We start from the raw sequence: 20802 nt of genomic DNA on the forward strand, positions 1-20802 counted from the left end.
TTTGAAATTTTCAAACCCACCTAACCCCTTAAATGGACCGTAAAATGGCCGTAATGCTCTTAAAGTAGCAGCAACAGAACGATTATTTTCATAAAAAATTTGCACGATTTGCAATCGTTGCTCAAGTGTGTAGCGTTCCATGATGAAATGTATACTAATGAAGTTTACAAATGACAAGCGAAAAATAAAAAACCCTATAAAAACATTTTTCTAATAGCGGTCGCCCCTCGGCAGGCAATGGCAAACCTCCGAGTGTATTTCTGCCATGAAAAAGCTCCTCATAAAAATATCTGTCGTTCGGAGTCGGCGTGAAACTGTAGGTCCCTCCATTTGTGGAACAACATCAAGACGCACACCACGAATAGGAGGAGGAGCTCGGCCAAACACCTAACAGAAGTGTACGCGCCAATTATTTATTTATTGAAGTGAAAACTTCTTTAGAATCGTTGGGAGTGATTTGAGAAAAAGTGAAACGAAAAAAGCGACACTCTTGGCTACGAATATTACATATACACGTAGCGACGAACTAAATAACTTTTAGGCCAGCGCCGACAGCATGGCGCGATAGCCGAGCGGCTAGCAATGTGAGCTTCCGATCCAAAATTCTTGGTTTGAATCACAAGAAAAAAATTTTTTTTATACAGTTATTTTATTTTATTTTATGATATGTTTATGAGGAGCTTTTTTTCATGGCAGAAATACACTCGGTGTTTTGCCATTGCCTGCTGAGGGGTGAGCGCTATTAGAAAAATAGTTTTCCTTAATTTTGGTGTTTTCACCGAGATTCGAACTGACGTTCTCTCTGTGAATTCTGAATAGTAGTCACGCACCAACCCATTCGGCTACGGCGTTTGTTTAATTTTACTGATGCAAAAATGAGGAAAAATATATGAATAAAGTTTGCTTACTGTTTACACATTTTCCAAAGGTGACGGAGAACCAAAAAAAAAAGTCGATTTTCAAACAAATACGAGTGCATAGGCGTAATTGTGTTAGAGTTTCGGTCACGCCCCAGCAAAACCTGCGTGCATATGTGTTTGTAACATTCAAAAAAATGTAATTGTGTTAGAGTTTCGGTCACGCAGGTTTTGCTGGGGACGCTCATAATAGCAACCGCGTGTGTATTTTTATATTCGTAAATATTTTCATTTTTAAATATTTACCGCAATTATGCCGAAAAATAATGCAGAAAAGTGTCGTGAATATCGACAGAAAAAAAAAATCAATAAATAGCATCACGGAATTCATTCACGAAAATTTAATAAAGTATACACCAGAAGTATCGCGGATACTTAGAAAAGATTACAATAAAGTTCCAATGATTTTAAGTGGCGATTTTAACGTAAATTTTGCATTGGACACAGCGGTTCCTTTAATTGACGTTCTCAATACAACATTCAATTTAAAAATGTGTAACAATCGCACTGAATCGACAACACGATCAAAAACAACCATTGACGCGGTATTTCAAAGATATGTTGACAACATCGAAACCAAAGCATTTGTATCATATTTTAGCTATCATAAGCCATAAGTATCATTTGTTGACATTGAAAACATTGAGGATGAATAATAATAAAATGAAGAAAATAAAATATGAACTTTATAGCAATATTATAATGAACCTATAATTATCCCGCTCCTAATGCTGCTTTCGTCTCATTCTCTCTCAGTTTGTTTTACGGAAGGTTTCACTTCTATCGCGTCTAACCGTTAGACTGGTATTTTTTTTTTTTAATGAAGAAAGGCAGTGATAAACACGGCAAAAATTATTAATAGGTTTGCGCCTATGTTTGATTTTTTTTTGAAGTTCGTCCCTTGTAGGATTACGATCTGCCCATTATTTTGCACCAAGAAACCGATTTCTTCTTTAAATCAAAATAATGTTAGTTCCAGTCTAACTAATTTTTTTTGGTCAAAACAATAAACGAATTATATTGCACATTAAAATATGATAGAATTCCTTACCAAATTTGTTTACTTTTCCGCCTCCATCTCAATTACGCAGTGAAATTTTTTGTGCTTGGTTTGTTGGTGATGCAGAGAGCGTAAATAAATTTAAGGGGGGACCCTGGTTTATAAGGTAAAAAAAAATCAGTTTTTTTTTCGTTTTAGGCGATTCCTAATATATTTCAGAATATTCACGCAAAGTTACAGAGCCTAATTCTCAATATTTCCGTAGATACAAAGCCAAAGGTAGGCGAGCGTTAGGTAGTTACGCTGTGACCGGACAGCTATAGTACAAACTTTATCTTCTTTTCTCGACTTTTCATTTTTATGATATCTTTGAATTGGCGTACATGAATGAAAAAAAAACTACTGAACCTTTTGAAATGAATCATAGCTTGTTCCCTTCAGTATTAAGTTCTCTTCTATTTGAACTAACAAAATAGATTAAAAAAAAATTTTCAAGATTTTTATACCAAGTTGAAGTGAATTTTTTTTTATAGAAAGGCATTTTTTTCTTTAAAACTTCCAAAAAGTTGAAATTTTGGAATTTCTCTCAGTTTTCTTAGTTTATCTAGAATAAAAAATCATGATAATTAGAAATCTATATGAATTTTTTGCTTTAGATAATAATTACGAGCTGTATCTTGTACGCCAGTTGGAAACTCCAGCGTTGCAGCGCTCTACTAATTTCTATGTTAAACATTTTTTTCAACTTATTGTATTTTAACCAGTACAAACATTTGTTATACTTTTTAAATGTTCATTAAAAGATACAAAAAACTTTGCAGTGCTAAATTAATTTTTTCCTTAAAAAAAAAAAATTGCAGAGATGAAATTTTTAGACCTCATAAACCAGGCTCTCCCCCCTTAAATGAATTTACGTACGTTCTCTGGGTGATGCGCAACAGATTGTCAATAATGTCGGAATGAACGTGATGCTATGGCATAAAAAGTAGATAATACTGCCGCAAATTCTGAGACTCTTGTACACCCTTTGTTTCCCTGTCTTATACATAGAAAAGCAATATTTGCATATTGAAACTACAGTCGCATATCTTTGGTGATTTTTTATTTATTTTATTTAATATAATTTAAATTGATTACACATATATAGAATAGTAATTCGTATTTTATATATGTATTTTAATAATTAAAATTAAAATAATATTTTAGTATTTCACCAACACAACTTTTACACCTTCGAATGTAATTTTTTGTTTTTAAATAATGGATTATTCCTATTTTTTAATAATAATTTGCATACATAGCTAATGCGTTACGTAATTTATTTGCTTACAATGAGTTTTTTTTTAAAATAATAAATAAATAATTTGATCTTATTTATTTTTTTATCAACTGCATTGCGCGCTCAGCTGAATAGCAATGAATTTTTTACATTTCAAAGAAATGATTACATTTTGTTTTTTTTGCATTTAATGCGTAACTTTTACTTCACTAAGTATAAATTAAATTAGCGAATTGATATTTTCTTTTAATTACGGGACTATTAGACTTATCTTGGGATATGCACACATATACATACGAGTATGTACATCTGTGTTCACAATAATAGCAGCGCAATATATTGCAAAATTTTGACTATTTATTAAATATTTCGTATGTATGATATTTCAATATTTACCACAAAGAATCCATATAACTCAAAATTTTAAATTTAACGAAATCCAATACAAAAGAAATTCACGAAAAATGCGATGTCAAACTGCAGTTATTTTGTGGATAATCGACTTTATTATTTAATTTTTAGCTGGATTAATAATTATTTCGTCGAAATGTCATACATCTAGAGTTAAAGTGTCAATAAACTTTAGCTTTTTTGACTAATCAAACTCAGCAAATTCCTGCTGCACATTTACAGTGTACGACAAAACTAAAGCACGAAGTCCCTCTTGAACTCTTTAAGTTAAAAAAAGACAACAAATGGTTATATCCTTCAATTGTGTTTTCTTAATCTGATAATAACAAATATATATGATACAAAAATACAATATTATAGTTTCTTAACGGAAAAATAGTACTGTTATGTGCAAAAACAAAGCACGTGCAAAAACTTGCTGCGACAAAACTAAAGCACAACTCCCTCTTTCTATCCATAGCTGGCAGTTAGTTATTAATGAGAACCGTTAGGATTTAAAATATTATACGTCAAGCATAAGCAAAACATTATCAGTATTATTGCGTGGTTTTAGCGGCATTTATTACATTTTCGAGCTAAAGAAATAAAAAAAACGTTAAAAATGGCCCGAAACAAGTATAATACGGTATTACGTGAAAAAATTATAGATGCATTTAATGGCGGTGAATCGGTTATCAATATTTCTCGAAATTTCAAGATTCATCACAGCGTAGTTTCCCGCACAATAAGTCGTTTTCGGTCATCCGGCTCCTTTGAAACCAAACATTCAGGTGGTAGGCCCCGAAAAACAACTACTCGTGAGGATAAATTAATTATCCGAAAGGTCCAGAAAGACCCCTTTATATCGGCGAGATCCCTGAGAAGTGAATTATCATTGCCCGTTAGCCTTAGAACCATTCAGCGAAGAACTGTCGAAGGTGGCTTCAAAACGTATAGAAGTGCTAAAAAACCTTTCTTTCAATAAAGAATCGGAGAGCACGACTCGAATTCGCGAAGGCGCATATTAACTGGACCATCAGCAAGTGGCGAACCGTCCTTTTCTCTGATGAATCCAAGTTCAACATCCAAAATTCTGATGGACTGAAGCTTGTAGGCAGACCTAAAGGGCAACGTTTAAACCCATGTTACTGTAAAGGTACTGTAAAGCATGGTGGAGGCAGCGTAATGGTGTGGGGCTGTTTTTCCGGCAATGGAGTGGGTCCAATTCATAGAATTAATGGCATAATGGACAGATTTGTGTACAAAGACATTCTCCAGACCATTATGCTGCCCCACGCTGAGGAGGAAATGCCACTGAGTTGGATATACCAGCAGGACAATGATCCTAAGCATACCGCTAAATGTGTGAAAGAATGGTTTGTTGCCAATAAAATTAAGGTATTGCAGTGGCCTGCACAATCACCCGATCTCAACCCCATAGAGAATCTATGGGAAATTGTAGATCGGAAAATAGAACGCGAAAACTGCAAAAACAAGGACTCCCTGTTTGTTCAGGTAGAACGAGCTTGGGAAAGCATTTCCATAGATGTTTTAAATAATTTGATTGAGTCTATGCCACGAAGATGTGCAGCGGTATTGAAAAACAAGGGCTTCGCTACGAAATATTAGAAGAACCAACTTTTCTTTACAAGTATATACCAATGTGCTTTAGTTTTGTCGCGGCATATTTAATACTACTTTTATGTTTGAATTTATATTTAAGGTTAGAATGAAGTTCATTGTATAATTTTTTTTTTACACAATAACCAATGTGCCCTCTTCTAAATACAATAAAAAGATTTGCCATTACTATTTGTTGGAAAGTTTATTTTCTGATTGTGGTGGTATGGGAAGTTTCGTGCTTTAGTTTTGTCGTACACTGTACGCCCGTATGTATGTATGTAAATTGCTCAGTGTGTGCATTAAATCATATTTTTCGCATGATTCTTCGGTTAGGGTTTTTATTGCTGTATTGGATATCAATAAGTTCTATTAGCTATTTCATGTATTGCGGCTTTAAAGTGCATCATTGTAGGTTTGTTATCAAATGTTTCCATTTTGTTTTGTTTTCTTTCATTCTTCACTTTGATAAGATTAGGTAAGTATGTTTGTAGTTGTAATTTTCTTTCAGTCACAATCTGATCTGTATTAGTGTGCAGTTCACATTCACAATTCCCTTGCTGATATAATACATACACACACACACATGTATATATGTATGAAATCAAATATATTAGTATTATTATTAAATACATGCATTTACATTGTAGTTTGAAATTTGTGTTTCTCTTTTCTTGTTTCAATAAATAGGCACGTTTTCACAATTTCGAAAAGTAAATTTTTCGAATACTCAAATACAGTAAAATTCATACAAAACCGACTTCGTTACAGGCCGTAACCGAATTTAAATATGTAAATGCCCCCCGAGGTTTGCTAGCCAATCGTTAATAAGAGAGGTCGAAAGTGAGTAGCGAATGCGACTTGGGGAACATTTTCCAGTATCATGGCTGGCCATAGAAAATCACGCTAGACTCGTGTCACGTCAAAAATCAATCCTCATAGTAAATACGTCTATTAATTATTTATAATATTTATACTTATTCTATGTATGTATGTCCTACGCACTCGATACTATTATACAAGTTATGAATACATTTTTGGCACACCTGTAACTTACGTATTTTTCAACACACAATTAGACATACTTTTTTCTTTCATTAAATAATATTGTATTTAATTTTTTGTATACATTTTTTTAACTTAAAATTTTTTTATCTTTTTTTATTTTATTACTTTAGTATTTGGATGGTTAATTATCATATATACATGCATACATCCTATATATACCAAAGATGAACACCAAATTAGCATCCTTAACATTCCAGTCGGTTCTATGGTACCCGAACGAGCGGATTTTCTGATATCCGGCCAAGAACTGTCACTCCAACAGCATTCCCCATTATTGCAAGGGGAGTATTTATGCTTCTACAACAACAATAACCAAACTAGCATGGGGTTCACCGATCTAAACGGGGTTGGATCGCTGAAATAGCAGACGTTGTCAATATTATTTTACCGCTCGAAAGGTCTTATGGAGGTCGCCACCTGACTTCACAATGATAATACAATTCGATATGTTTTTATTGTAAATCTGGAATGACTGTGGCGAAAAAAAAGACTTTCGGCGACAAATTACTTCTGCAATACCACCTTCACCAAGAAGATCCCGGAACTACCGCCGAACAATGCTCTATGCCAACTGATTTTGGGCTCGGCTGCCACATCTGTTATTAACATTCCTACCAGAATTTTATAGCCATTGTTTGACATTTGTTAAAGTTATGCCGTCTTGAGTAGATCTACCTCTACACGCGTTTTCGTGTCAGTTAATAAGGACTATTATTTGGGCGTTACGAGCCGTTTACGTGAACCAATTTAGCAATTCGCCAAAAAATAAAGGATTTGTGGGAAAACAACTTGTAGATTTTGCACCATGATAACCATCTGTGTGATCCTTCTGACAAAAAAATGTGAAACACAGATGTCGCTCTAAGCAGTTAGAAGGCATTGTTCCTAAGCAACGACAGGTCCGTACTCCCACTACTTAGAACTGGTAGCGGCAGTCTAGTCACCTACCTTGCCAGAAAGCAAAAATAGATTAACGAAACCAACGCAAGACTGAGTCTTGTCGAGGCCCTATGAACCCGAGTAGAGTGAACGAGAAAAAAAAAAACACATTCGTGTCATTATTATCCGTGAATTTTTGACCTAGCACAAACGAATACCATTCAACAGCCATCGAATTCACCTGATATGGCTCCCAGCGTTTTTTGTCTGTTTGATTGAGTCAAAAAACCACTACAGGGAACGCGTTTTAACCGCTGAAAGGAAGTAATGAAAAAATCGAAGACGGCTCTGATGGCTATACCGAAAATAGAGTTCCAGAAATGTTACGAGAACTGGACCAATTAGGGAAGAAACTTTTATTTTGAATTTTCTGAATATATTCCGCGAACATTTTAATTAAGATGGTATTGCGGCAGTTATTCAGCGGAGGTTCGAAAAATGCTTTATGGAATTTCTAAAACTGAACGTTTAAAAAATATTCATATATTTTTACATCAATTGAAAATGGTTAAAAAATATTTTTATTCGCAAAAATTGTTGTTGAAATAGATTTTTTTGGTTTTATATTTCTACGCAGTAGAAGCAAATCATGCGCGCAAAAACAGCAATTGATAGAAAGGAACGGTCGCACTTTGGCAGGCAATAGGAAACCTCTGGACATATTTCTGTCATCAAAAGGCTCCGCGTAAGAAATATCTGCTGTTCGGAGTCGGCTTGAAACTGTAGGTCCCTCCATTTGTGGAACAACATTACGGCGCGTGCCAAAAACAGGAGTCCTGCTCGGCTCGGTATTTTCTTTTTTTTAGAAGCAAGTTTGCAGAGTTACGAATGATTACAAATATTTTACATTCATTTTGTGTAGTAAAAAAAATCGAATAAATTCCGTCACGAAAAGGATATCAGTAATTTTGTTTTTCTAATTTCGGCTTTCGTCATTTGAAAATTTTATCTTAAAGGGTTAGGGGTAGTCAGAATTTTCAAAAAATTGTATTTTTCGCATTTTCTAAAGTGTTATATCTTAAAAATTTTGTGTGAAAATTTGAAGTGAATCATTTGTCGGAGTTATGCAACAATAAACGATGGGCGTTCGAACACTCCAGAGGTCGATAGCAAAACTTTAAATTTGTTTTTTAAAACTATGCTTTTTGAACTCGTGATCATTCTTACTTAAAAACCGCTTGATAGATTTCAATAAAATTTATACTGCTTTTGAAAAACATGAAAATCTAGTGCCTGATCGAAGGTTTTTCAAAAATTTCGATTTTTTTAAACCATTAACTGTCGGATTTTTCCCGAGGCCGCCATATTGTTAATTTAAAAAAAAAGTGATCACTTTTACTATTATTAATTGGTTTTTTTTTTTTTTTTTGAAGTCTTGATAAGGTCAAGTTGAAAGATGATGTATTAACGCTATGTTTTTATTTTTTGTAAAATAAAGCAACTGACTAGCACAAAGAAATTATTGAAAATCATAATTTTTTCCAGCCTCTGACTACCCCTAGCCCCTTAAGGCAGGCTTTTGTTTTATATATGTAATAAAATACTTCCAAAAATATATTATATATAGAATGCAGGAATGACAGTCCTTGGCAAGTTATAAATCCAGCTAGACCCGAGTGAAAACCGCGTAGTCGTCTTTTGGTTATGCGTAATATCTATACCGGCAAGTGAACTGCTACAACAACAACATACGCAAGTTAATAGTAGGTGACCAATCAAAAAAGAAGCACAAATTACACCCCATTAAACAGGCTTGAGAAGTTCGTTAAACAAAGAACTCCACGGGATTTAAACTAGTGAAAATATTACCTAAATAATAAAAATTGTATTTTTTAATGGTTAAGAAACTTCATGCTCTAGTAACCTATTACAACTCTTCACCAAGACTTTCTATATGGATTAATATCAGTATTTCTTCGATTCGATCTTTTAATCAAGTTTACAAATTTAGTACATGGCGTTCATCATTGGTATATATAAATGTTTATTCAATTTTAAAAAAGATCTAAAAACGCACCGCGCCACACATGCACACATTCCCTCACACCTTTTAAATATTTTTTTCATGTTAGTAAAGAAACAGAATTAATTTAAATTTTGTTAGTACATTCGTTATTTTAAATTTTTTTTGGACATTCATTATACTTTCATAGAATTCAAAGTTATATGATTGAAGTTTTTTGTTTTTTATGTTTCCCAATTGAATTTAATATTCATTTCACACCAGTGAAATATTCCCTAAGACTATCACTTTTTGGGTTTTTACTAGTTCCAAACACATTCACATCTTTTTTTCAATATTAGCTACTTAAACGTAATTTATTTTTATCTTAAATGAGCAGAGATATGCAATTTACAACTGTACTGTATGTATGTATTTAAGTATACTGTCAACGAGGAAATTAGTACACAAGTTCCGTTTAAAATAAAAGTGCCTTACACCTTTTAGAAAAAAAAAAAAAATTGTCCGAGTTTCAGTTGAGAATTCAACAACAAAAATTTTAATGTGCTGCCTTAAAGCACAATATTGCGGCGAGACGCAACTATTTTTCTCAGTAGGGAAATAAATAAATTGTACACACCCGATAATGCCACAACTGACTGCTTATTAACGTTTACATCATTTAAGAATTTGTAGTATAACACAATTTTTATTTGTGGTTCACCTTTGTTCCGCTTATTTGTCTTGTATTTTTTCTTTTTTTCTTTCCGTGTTAATATGTCTATTGGCATCACTGGCTTTAAATTAAAAACCGAAATAATTAATCGAAAATACATATAAGCTTTCGGATACGTAGAAAATAATATACAAGTATGCATGTATTAAGACTGATATATGAAATTTATATAGTTAACGAGTTATCAATGCAACATATGACTTTAGAACGAATTCGTTTGCATTGAATACATCCCTCTCTACATGCATTGTTAACGTGTAGACGCATAACATCACATCGCTATTACAATCGACTCAGTTTGTTAGTTAGCATTTAATCCTCCCATTCATCGTCATTGCCCGACGACTCGTCGTTTTCATCATCTGACGGCTGCATGACGCGTTCACGTTCGAATAGTGCGCGTCTCAGCGCAACTGCCAGTGCATCGCTACCAGCTGGGCTAGTGCCGTCATCGCTGTTACGATTGACAGGCGCACGATCGTGCGATGGTTTCAGTTCGAAACCGCTGCGAATTTCAGACATCAAATCGCTATGTGAATCGCCACTACCAGTACTGAGCGCTGCCGTATCCACTTTCTGTAAGCATTAAATGACAAAGGTGCGTTAAGTATAGAAAGAAAAAAATCACGTGAATGGGGGCATGTATACCTTTAATGTCGTGCCCTTACGTATACTCTCCAGGAGTGCGCTACGTACGTCCGGCACGACAGGTAATTGCGCTGTTCGCCGTTTAGTTTCAGTCGCCGGCGCATCAGTCATACTTGTTGAATGTGGCTCGGCCATTGCCGGCGGTGGCGGTGGTGGTGGTGGCGGAGGTGGAGGCGGCTGTAACGGTAAAGAAAATCCATTGATTGAAAATTTCAAGTCATTAACATTGGTTAGGTGAAAACGTACAGCTGCCGCTGGTGCAGCCACTGTGGGCTGTGGTGGCGCTGGCGGTGGTGGTGCGATATTTATGGGAGGTGGTCTTGTGGGTGGTGCTGGCGCACGTGTCGCACCTGGTACTGTTGTTGGCACCGGTGGTGGCGGTTGCCTCGCCGGTGGCGGCGGTGGAGGCGCGGTTCTTTGGCTTATGGTTGTGCCATTTTGATGCTATTTGTATGTAAAATTATTTGTTTAATTTATTTTCAAAAATTCCAAAATTGTTCAATGTTTTCAACCACTTACATGCTGGTGACGACTTGGCACTGGTGGCGGTGCAATCGGTGCTGCAGCCTTTGGCGATTCAATGCGCTCCGATTTCACCGATGCTAGCACGTTGTTGCTCTGAATGAAATCGTAAATGAAGGCACGCGTGTCACGATCCTTCAGTTCATTCTCTGAGACGCCAGCTTTGGCGAAGAAGCTCGTGAGTACTTCATCATTTTCATTGCCTGTTAAATCGAAGCCCTTATCAGCATCCCAGCCAACATGACTGATATGCATGAAATTGGTTGGCGTACTTATATCGGCTTTTGTTACTTTTCGTTTTTTATCCTTGCCGGACGATGAACTCGACAGACCAAAACTACTGCTGAGGAAATTTTTGGATGGTGCCACCGGGTTGGGTCCAGGTGTCAGTGTTATGGAGCTGATTTTTTGTGGATGATTACGCAATTGTACGCTCGAATCCGTTGTCGTCGTCGTCGTTTGATTGTTCGCTGTTGTTAATCTGTTTGCATCTCTGGTTACCGGCGGTGGTACGGTTGGTGCAGCTTGCGCTTTAGCACGATTCCGTTTTTCTGTGGAAAATGGAGACGAAGCAATTTTAATTTCTCACTTCGCTACTTTTGCTATAAAAAATACTCAATTGATGGCACCAACCTAGTTTCTTTCGATTTCTCGTTTCGATTGTTGTGTCCACAGCTCTGTAAAATGATTCGCATTCTTCCTCTGACACAAAGTTCAAGCCTACGTGCCCATCCTGGCAAAGAATTGTAGATTATGTACATTGATTGAAAATTCTAGTTAGCAAATTTAGCCTTTTGTGTTACAAAAATGTTTGGTTTTATTCGATTTTTCCGATAGTTTATAAATAATTTTGTTTGAAAGATAAATACAAACTTCTTTGTCAAGGGCTCTTAAAAGTTTGGCGGAAATCTTCAAGTAAGTCATTTTAGGACTAAATCTCACCACAAATCAGGTGAAATATTTATACATTACGGCTTTTTTTCTTTGCTCTGTTCGTCGATACTTCTAAATTTCTCACAAAACCAAGCATGCCATATATAGTGCATCAAAAACTTTGCCTAAGTCTTCTAAAGGTAACCTTTCTTGCTGTATCATCTAGTCAACAGGCTCAACGGATATTCACTACATACAGCCCTCTCCTTTCTGCTTCTCGCGTGCGACATAAAGTAGGAGATTAAGGAGCCCTTTTACTGTTTCTAGGAGCTCCTGACGTCGAGTTGATCCCTAACTACATCTTTATCAGCACAACCTGCTTGAGCTGTGTTGTAGAAATCTATATTTTCGTTGTGTGTAGAGTTCAGCTTAAAATAAGTTTCGCTAGACTATTTATATAAGTGTGGGGGCTTATATTGGTCGAAACAATCCAAATACCGAGACTGACGTTACTATAGAATAAGTACGCATGCACCAAACGCTAACGTCAACCAGTAATTTATGTCTCGTCTCGGACCAGACAATTTGTATTTTCGTTGTTTTACTTTAATTTAAAATCCGATACCTATGAATTGATCACGGCTCACAGTGCGGCCGATTCCCAAAAAGCTGGCCAAAAGTCGAAAAAAAAAAGTTTCTAGATAGAGTTTTTTTGTCTTTGGGTTAGTTACAGTAATGCCTTGAGTAGTGAAAACCGTTCATAGCAACGTCCTGTACCCTAAGTATCCTCTGTATTTTCAGTCGCAACGTGGCCTTCGTTTGAGCATCGTGTTACTGTCGATGAATAGTGAAAGTTGTACACATTTGAAAGATTTTGTAATGGAGTAAATTGAACAAAACCAAATGGAATCATCTTCGGAAGGTTAGTAAAATACGAGAAATCTTTAGTACATATCAATACCTCGACACAAAATTTTTAGCTGCAGCAATACGTAGATACATTTTTTGCAATTTTTTTTATAAAATTTGAGTTTTCAAACTCTATAGTAATACAACGCCGTCATATGCTGCTTTGAAACCTATTAAAGGTTACTCAAAAAAGTAATGGTTACTGAATAAAACAAGATTCAGCTGCTACCACTTGCTACCTTGCGACCCCGAAAACATATAAATTAACATGCATCTTGATTATGTTCTAGAATATACGCTATTTCACGTGAGGGGGTGGCCAATAGGGGTGGAAGAGGGTGGATTTTCAAAATTTTAAGATCAAATTCGTAATCAGCGACCCCGACAACCCCCGAGTAAGAAATTTTGAATCAATTACTTAATTTTTTGAGTTTTGGCCAGCTTTTCGGGAATCGGCCGCACTGTGCGCTTGGAATCAAATCATTTTAAAATTTCCCATGGAAAATACTGCTGAAACTAATAATTTATTAAAAAAAATATTTTTTTGCTTGTATTTTTAAGTAATCTAAACGTCACTATTATCGATACATCTTGAGAATAATTCACGCTTGGGTCGCGTGTTTACGTTAAATATGGATTGGTAATCTGTTGGTTAGGTCTGCCAACTTTCTTCGGATTCCTGAAGGTTCAAATATTTGTCAGCATTACTACCTTTACATACTTACTGAATTTAATGGAAGAATAAGGAAAGATCGAAGCTCGAATACCGCTTTTCACAAGTGGAAGAAGTTGGAGCTATTACCATAATTCCTTGAATATATTAGTTTAGGGAAAAGGAAATCCGTTATTTTCGAGTAAAATTTGTGCGCAAATAATTTAAAATTGTTTTATGGTCGGTCTTTAGTTCCTGGGCGATGCTCCGACTACTAACATGCCTTTGTCCTAGCAAGATTCTATGGATCTACACGGTTACGACCTATCATCACCTATTCATCAGTGGTCTGGACGAGTAGACTCTCTCAAGTGGGAGTCAGGAGGACCTTATCGAGACTACAACACACTGTAGCCATCTGTTGCAACGGAGCTTTTCCGCCTACTTCAGGCCCAGCATTAGACGCTCTGGTTGGGTGGTAGACCACTTAGGCTGAAACACAATGGGAATTGGTACGGCCCCTGTCCGGCATTGGGCAACAGAGAAGACATGGACTTCGATCCAACGATTCTCCCCATGCCATCAAGAGTTGTACTTGAAAAGAGATACAATGTGGTGCTGCCAGAGGCTTAATTCTGGTCAAACTCTGAAACAAGCGAGTTTGGCAGGCTGAGAGAGGCTGCAGATGGACTAAACCGACTGTCGCACATCATGTGGGCGAAGCACATGGAAAAGGTAGGCATCTCAGACAATGCACCCTGCCCAATTTGTGGAGAAGAGGATGAGACGGTGGACCACTTTCTGTCCGTTTGCCCCGCTTTCGCTCGAATCAGGCTTGAGGTCTTTGGCGTTGATGTGTTAAGAAGCGACCACCTTGGTTCCTTGGTACCACAAGATCTAATCAGATTTATTCGGAGGTCGGGTAGATTTAAAGAAAATTAAAAGGGAATCCGAGTGCAGTATCATAGTCTTAATGGTGTTTGAGTACTATACTTGCTAGTTGTCCTCACAAAAAAAAAAAAAAACTAACTGCCGGTCAATTTCGACTATTTCTGTGATTTTATCGACATTATCGATATGTTATTTAACATCAAAAAAGCCTGAATGGAATTGAGAAAACTAAAATTGCACATAATTAGCTGTACAGTATCGGCACCAAAAACACCATTCACAATTTCAGCGGCGTGGTTTGCATTTTCACCTTTACCAAAGAAAAACTGTAAAATGTACCGAATTTTTTCTTTGTTCAGCTGCATTGTTAACACCCTGTAACTCAGAACTGAATGGAACAAACAAAAACCAGCATTAGAATTTTTTTATGTGAAATGTCACCTTAACAACGAGCCTAAACTTTAAATTGTTAGATCGGTACTTTACGAACACTACAGCCATCTACGGAGAAAATAACGGATTTTTATCCCCAAACTGAAGATTTAAATATTAGTCAGCATTACTACCTTTACATTTTTACTGAACTTATCGAAAGAGTGTGGAAAGTACGAGTCTTGAATAGCGCTTTCCACATATGGAAGAAGTGGGAGCTATTTCCATAATTCTTCTTGCATATTTTTGAAAATTTTTTTAATCAAATCTAATTGTTAGCATTTTTGCTACCCAACATAAAGACCTTAACTTTTCTAACGGCTGTTCTTTCTTATTTGATTTTATTACTTGCATTGCACTGAAGTGTGAATTTTTGACACTCTACGACGATCATTTATTTGAAACCCACTTACCTGGCCTTGGAAGGTGAGTAGAAAGGGTCGCGCTTTAATGATTTTCATCGCATCATATAACTCATGCTCCCATATCAGTTCGTTTTTTATTAAACAATAGGCGCGCAGGAAGTACGATCGCATTCCACTATCCTTGACGAAACAAACGACGCCCGTGTGCTTCTTCTTCCAATGGGAATGGGCGGATCCCTCCGTTTTGTAGATCTGTACCACCGCTGTATTCAGCGTCTGAAACATAGTAAAATTACACAATCGATTAACTCTAATGAGTTTATTAACATTTTTCACAATTTTCAAATCAACTCATTACAAAATATTTTCGTTAATCAAAATTAAATAAGTACAATAAAGTACTTTAACTTCGTTTTCAATTAATTAACCTTCGTTGCTTTGATCATTTAAATCTCCACTTTGTAACTTTGTGTCTATGTCGATTTATAATTAAGTTGTTGTCTGTTTTCGGTCATGCGCCTATCTTTCCCGATCGATAGCGCTGATGCGTCTAAACTCTGGCAATGCACTTTCGTTTTCATTTGGCCGCTTTGCGCTTTGGCTTGGCGACGACGATCGGTTGCGCATAATGACAGCGACACAAATGAACGGGGGCCGACGAACGGATAAAACAGACGGACAGTTCGTGTGGTAAGGTTAGTAATTGTATGGGTGGATGGATGGTCGTTTACAGTCATAGATAGGTAAGTGGACGGTTGGATGGATGGATGGTTCGGTTGGATGAGCGTATCTATTTTTATGCGCAAAAATCACTTATTTTGCATATCAATGCGTTTTGGTAATGAAGAAAAAGTTGTATGGCAACAAACTAACATTCACTTGCAATTAATAAAACGAAAAAAAAATAAATAAAATGAATGAAGTTTAGTTTGCTGGCAACTTCAGGTGTGGATTGCGCATGTGCGCGCGGTCGATGGGCGACGAATGGCTACTGTTCGTATTCATATGGATTTTGGCATTGTAGGCACGTAGAAATCATATCAGCATACAGATTCAACATTTGACAATGTCAATGGAACTTGCCCGCAACAAAACCAACAAGTATTTTCGTAGTGCATTGCGCTGCTGAATAAGCAGTAGACAAAAGTACTTAATACACTTCGTTGAAAGTTATGTGTAAACCCAGCAGTAAAGAAGAGTCTTTAAAAATGCTATTAATCTTAAGAGGTAGAAAGTTCTCAGTTGACCTAAGCCTCTTTACCCAAGACAACGCGAAGTGAAAGGAAATAATTTTTTTTCTGTGTGATTTTGTATGAGCCACGCGAAACGGAAACGTCTGTAGGTATCCAAAATGAAAGGGGTTGAGTTTATTATATCTATGTAAGTTCGGTATATGTTTGCCAGTTTTTTTCAATAGCATTACGGAAAAGCGCCGTTTTGATACCAATTTGTGACCTCCAACGGGCAGATATCTGCAGCCGATCAGAGTTGTTTATGTAACGGAGAAGGTTGATGGGTTTTAGGTTGGAGTACTGCCCAAGGCTGTCGAAGAAAGGAGCGCCCAATGACCTTAATCGTCTGGTTGCTAAGCCCGGATATTTACAGAAAAAGTGCTCCACAGACTCCTTCTCTGAAAAGTCCCCACAGTTTCTGCAATGGGGATTAAATGGTAAACGCAGCTTTTCCGCGTGAGCCCGGATCATCTAATTACCTATAAGCACAGCTACAAAATTGGAAATTGAATGGCGTGAAGTTCACAGGACTATCTGTGTTCTGCGTCTATTGTACTGGGGCCATAGGATTTTTGAAATAGTACACGAAGAAATGGAGCTCCATCTGATCTGGGCTTTCATTAGAAATAAGTTGTGTAATTCCCCTTTAAAAACACCCAAGAGGAAGCCAATGACCGGGTGGGAGACCTCTAAGACCAATTCAGTCGACCCCTTCCTGGCAAGCAACTTAATTTCCCTCTATGTTTCATTTTCCTTGAACTCCGATCAGAATGTTAACTGCGCATCCAAGAAATTTCATCTCCTCCTGTTGACCAATTTGGATTTGCATTTTGGCGTCGTCAGAGCTTTAATTGCAGCGTGATTATCGGAAAAAAATTTCATATTTTCCTCTCTCCCATGTACCCTGCAAAGACTTTTGCCTGACAAACAGCAGCAGTATTCGGCAATTTTAAGGAAATAGATAAATTGGGTGATTTAGAGAAAAGCTGTGCCCTACGTAAAGTAAAAACTTTTTAATCTTTTCCGCTTAATGCCGTTTGGAAGCCACATCTCGCGATGTATACAGAAGATCGGGCCATAATATACGGCGATTTGAAGTTGACACCACAGCCTTAAAAAAAATCGTATCAAGAAGAGGTTTCCAAATGTCCCGCTCTGGTAGACCAATCGCCGAAAATGTTGAGAAAATCATAGAAAGGGTCTTAAGGGCATGCGAACACTCATTCCATTGTCCAGGATTTGAAAATTAGCCAGAAAACTGTTTAGAACTTTCTGCATAAGGATAAAATATAAGTAAGTTAATCTTCTTTTATAATTTTTTCTTCATGGGTAGCGCATAGAGCCTTATTGGTTATACTTGCACTTGGTTTTATTGGTTCTTTCGGTGCAGCCGTTGGTCTACCAAGAGGTCGTTTTTCGGTATATGCAGAAAGAGGAGCAGCTAAAACAATTCAGGCAGGTCGCGATGTATTCTTGCGTTTTACAGTCTTCGATTCCCAGGCTTTCCCCGCTAAACAATAAAACGATAACCTCAAAAAATCGTCCATTACAAAAAACCGAGATTTCTTATACTTGGTTTCACAAGACTGCCCAAAGGCGCAATTACCTAACGAAAGCTTCACCACAAAACTTTCTTTGTATTCCACTAAAAGTAATAAAAGGCGCCAAAGTCCTTGAGGTCGAAGTGCAAAGCCTTGAAGTAATCTATCTAACGGAAATAAAAATGTATACCTTCATGACGTTATGAAAAAAATATAGGCTTGTTTAAAAAAAAAAAATAATAATAATTTGCCTTCCGTTTTCGATGACTTCTGACACTCTACTGAGCTAGATGTCGCAGAAGTGCTAGCCATTATTCAAATAGTAAGCAGCTAATTGCTTGAATCAATGCCAGCAAAGAAAAGGAGGGGAGCGTGTTAATTGGGATTGCATACGAATATTGGCAAGCCTCACTCGGAATCGGACAGATAGAAGACAAGAGGAACTCAAAAACAAAGCTACGTTTACAAAGCACATTCAATTCGGAAGTTTTGTGACGCGACGCGTGAGGTGGGAGTAGGTAAAGTGGAATAAAGTTTCACACCTCGACGCTTCCGCCACCATAGAAGAAAGAATGGACTAGTACCATTCCAAAATGGGCTAGCCCTACCCTGAGTTAGATATAGTCTGATTTACTGACGGGTAGAATGGAAATAAACACGTACATAGAAGTAATACAATGCATATGTAAATGCGTTGGCTATGATGGAAATTTATGTAATGCTATAAAATATGTAATGTGTTCGTCCGGAGCCAGTGACGACAAGAGCATGGCAAGTGCGTGCATTACAGGGGTTAAGAGGGAATTCCATAGGTAGCCGGCAAGCATAAATCGATTGCTCAATTGCAGATGTAGTAAATATGGAATAAATTTTTAAACGCAACGGAAATTGCCGATGACTCTGATGGTTTGTATATTTAAAGAGGAAATTTCAAATGTTTCATAAAACACAGTAATGAATTAATCGAAGTAAGCAAACCCCTAATTTGTACAAGTAAAATCAAGCAATTCTTTATGTTAAAATATCGTTGTATAAGTGATTGGGTTTTCAATTTTCAAATAAGTTTTTTAGCGCCTTTCTCGTTATATCGACACTTTTCACACCTAATGTGAAGTGATCCAAGTGAAAAATACAACTAATGTACGTAATGACGCTTCGTGTGTTAGCACTTCGCTAGAGTAGTACCGGGTGTTTTTTTTAAGAGCTTGAGATTTTCAAATGACACAGAAATATTGTTGGGATAATTTTTTTTATTATAATCTGGTAGATAATTTCATGGGATTTATTTTTTGAATCTAATATTCGGCATATCTCCGCCGTGGTCATGAGTTACATGGTTCATTCGAGCAGTCCAACTTTTGACTAATCTGTCTGTATGGCGTCAATGGTGGCTTGAATATATGGCAATATATCGAATGTTAACCGCGTTGTATGGCAAGTTGCGCCGTCTTGTTGGAATCAAATATCGTCGATGCTTAGTTGATTTATTTTTGGAAACAAAAATTCATTCAGCATGGCTCGATAGCACTCGCCATTCACCGCAGCACTCAACATTCAGCAGCCTCATTTCGAAAGAAATAACGACCGCCAGTGTCCTATGAACTTCGCGAAAAGCTTCATTTTTTTTTAAATAAATTTCCACAATTTGATAGCATTGATCTCGCTTTAAAATGATGACTTGCCAAACCGTACTGAACAGAACTGTCAAAATAGTTTGTCATTCTCAGCTGTTAAACTATAGTTCTCGATATCTATAGTTCTCATTCAACTAAACAAAACATCTGATATTTTGCACTGATTTTTCACTGGTTGGTTATACGTATTTCAATATGACCAGAAAAGTTATGGGAATCTCACCACGAAATTTTCAAGGATCACCGACCTTAGAAAAAAATCTGAGTTGAGGTATTTTTCAAAAATGGCAAAAATAAATTTTTTACCAAAAATTAATATTTACTAAAAATTTTGAACAAAATAATTAAATTTTGTTTAAGCGTACTCTTTGTTTTTTGGTTTTAATTAAAAAAAGTTATATAAATCTGAAAAAGAATCGAAGATATATCACTTTAAAAAACCCTATACCAAAATTGTTTTTTTTTACCAAAATGCTTTCGGTTTATTGCTTAAATATTCGAACAAAATCATTTTGGAAAAATTGTATGACAATGCCCAACTGACAAATAAAGGGTGATCAAATTGGAGGCACATTTTTCAATAGGGATATTTTGGCAGATCACGCGACTGAAATTGAAATTTGAATAGGTCAAGCCAAGGAGATTTGGTGGCTCCTAAAACACTCAGTCTAAAAAACCCATTGTATTTAGAGCTCTGGAAAGAGGGTAGATAGTCAAGGAGGGGGGGAGAAAAGTATCAAAGAAAGAGATAGGAAAGAATAGAGGCAGAGATAAAGGTAGTTAGTTCTGTGAGAATTTTCCAGATTCTTTGGCAAATCTGTAAATATCCTCCAGTTTTATAGAACGAATTTTACTCATTCTTACGACATCGGAACCCAAAACTCGTAGCCTTGCTCTATCAAAGGCAGGACACTCACAGAAAAAGTACTCAGTGCTATCCGCCTCCTTCAAGCAAGAAAGGCTCATTGAGTCCTCAATGATTCCAATGGTGGTCATATGCTGACCCCATGGGTTGTGCCGTGTAATAATACCGACCATCAACCGAACGTCTTTCCTTCCAAGTTTTAGTAGAAATTTTCTGTTCGGACTTGTCACAAAACACTTTGCAGTTCTGCAGCGTTCTAGACCGGACCATCGCTCTTTATGTAAATTGCATACATAATCGCTGATCCAATGATCACGTGACTACTGTCAAACTAAATACATAATTTT

General features: G+C 36.5%; 1 protein-coding gene across 1 annotated transcript in view; it reads right to left on the reverse strand.

Moving 5' to 3' along the window:
* Positions 1 to 9499: 9499 nt before the first annotated feature.
* LOC129253283 (actin nucleation-promoting factor WASL) overlaps positions 9500 to 20802 on the reverse strand; it is a 40135-nt gene continuing 28832 nt past the window's right edge. The window contains exons 2-7 of the mRNA XM_054869103.1: positions 15232 to 15459; positions 11695 to 11794; positions 11059 to 11612; positions 10786 to 10983; positions 10540 to 10716; positions 9500 to 10467 (exon numbers count right to left, since the gene is read on the reverse strand). Of these exons, the coding sequence (XP_054725078.1) occupies positions 10204 to 10467; positions 10540 to 10716; positions 10786 to 10983; positions 11059 to 11612; positions 11695 to 11794; positions 15232 to 15459 (1521 nt within the window). The 3' untranslated portion in view covers positions 9500 to 10203. The remainder of the gene's footprint in view (positions 10468 to 10539; positions 10717 to 10785; positions 10984 to 11058; positions 11613 to 11694; positions 11795 to 15231; positions 15460 to 20802) is intronic.

Source organism: Anastrepha obliqua, chromosome 1 (genome assembly GCF_027943255.1).
Source record: "Anastrepha obliqua isolate idAnaObli1 chromosome 1, idAnaObli1_1.0, whole genome shotgun sequence".
NCBI classification, from domain to species: domain Eukaryota; kingdom Metazoa; phylum Arthropoda; class Insecta; order Diptera; family Tephritidae; genus Anastrepha; species Anastrepha obliqua.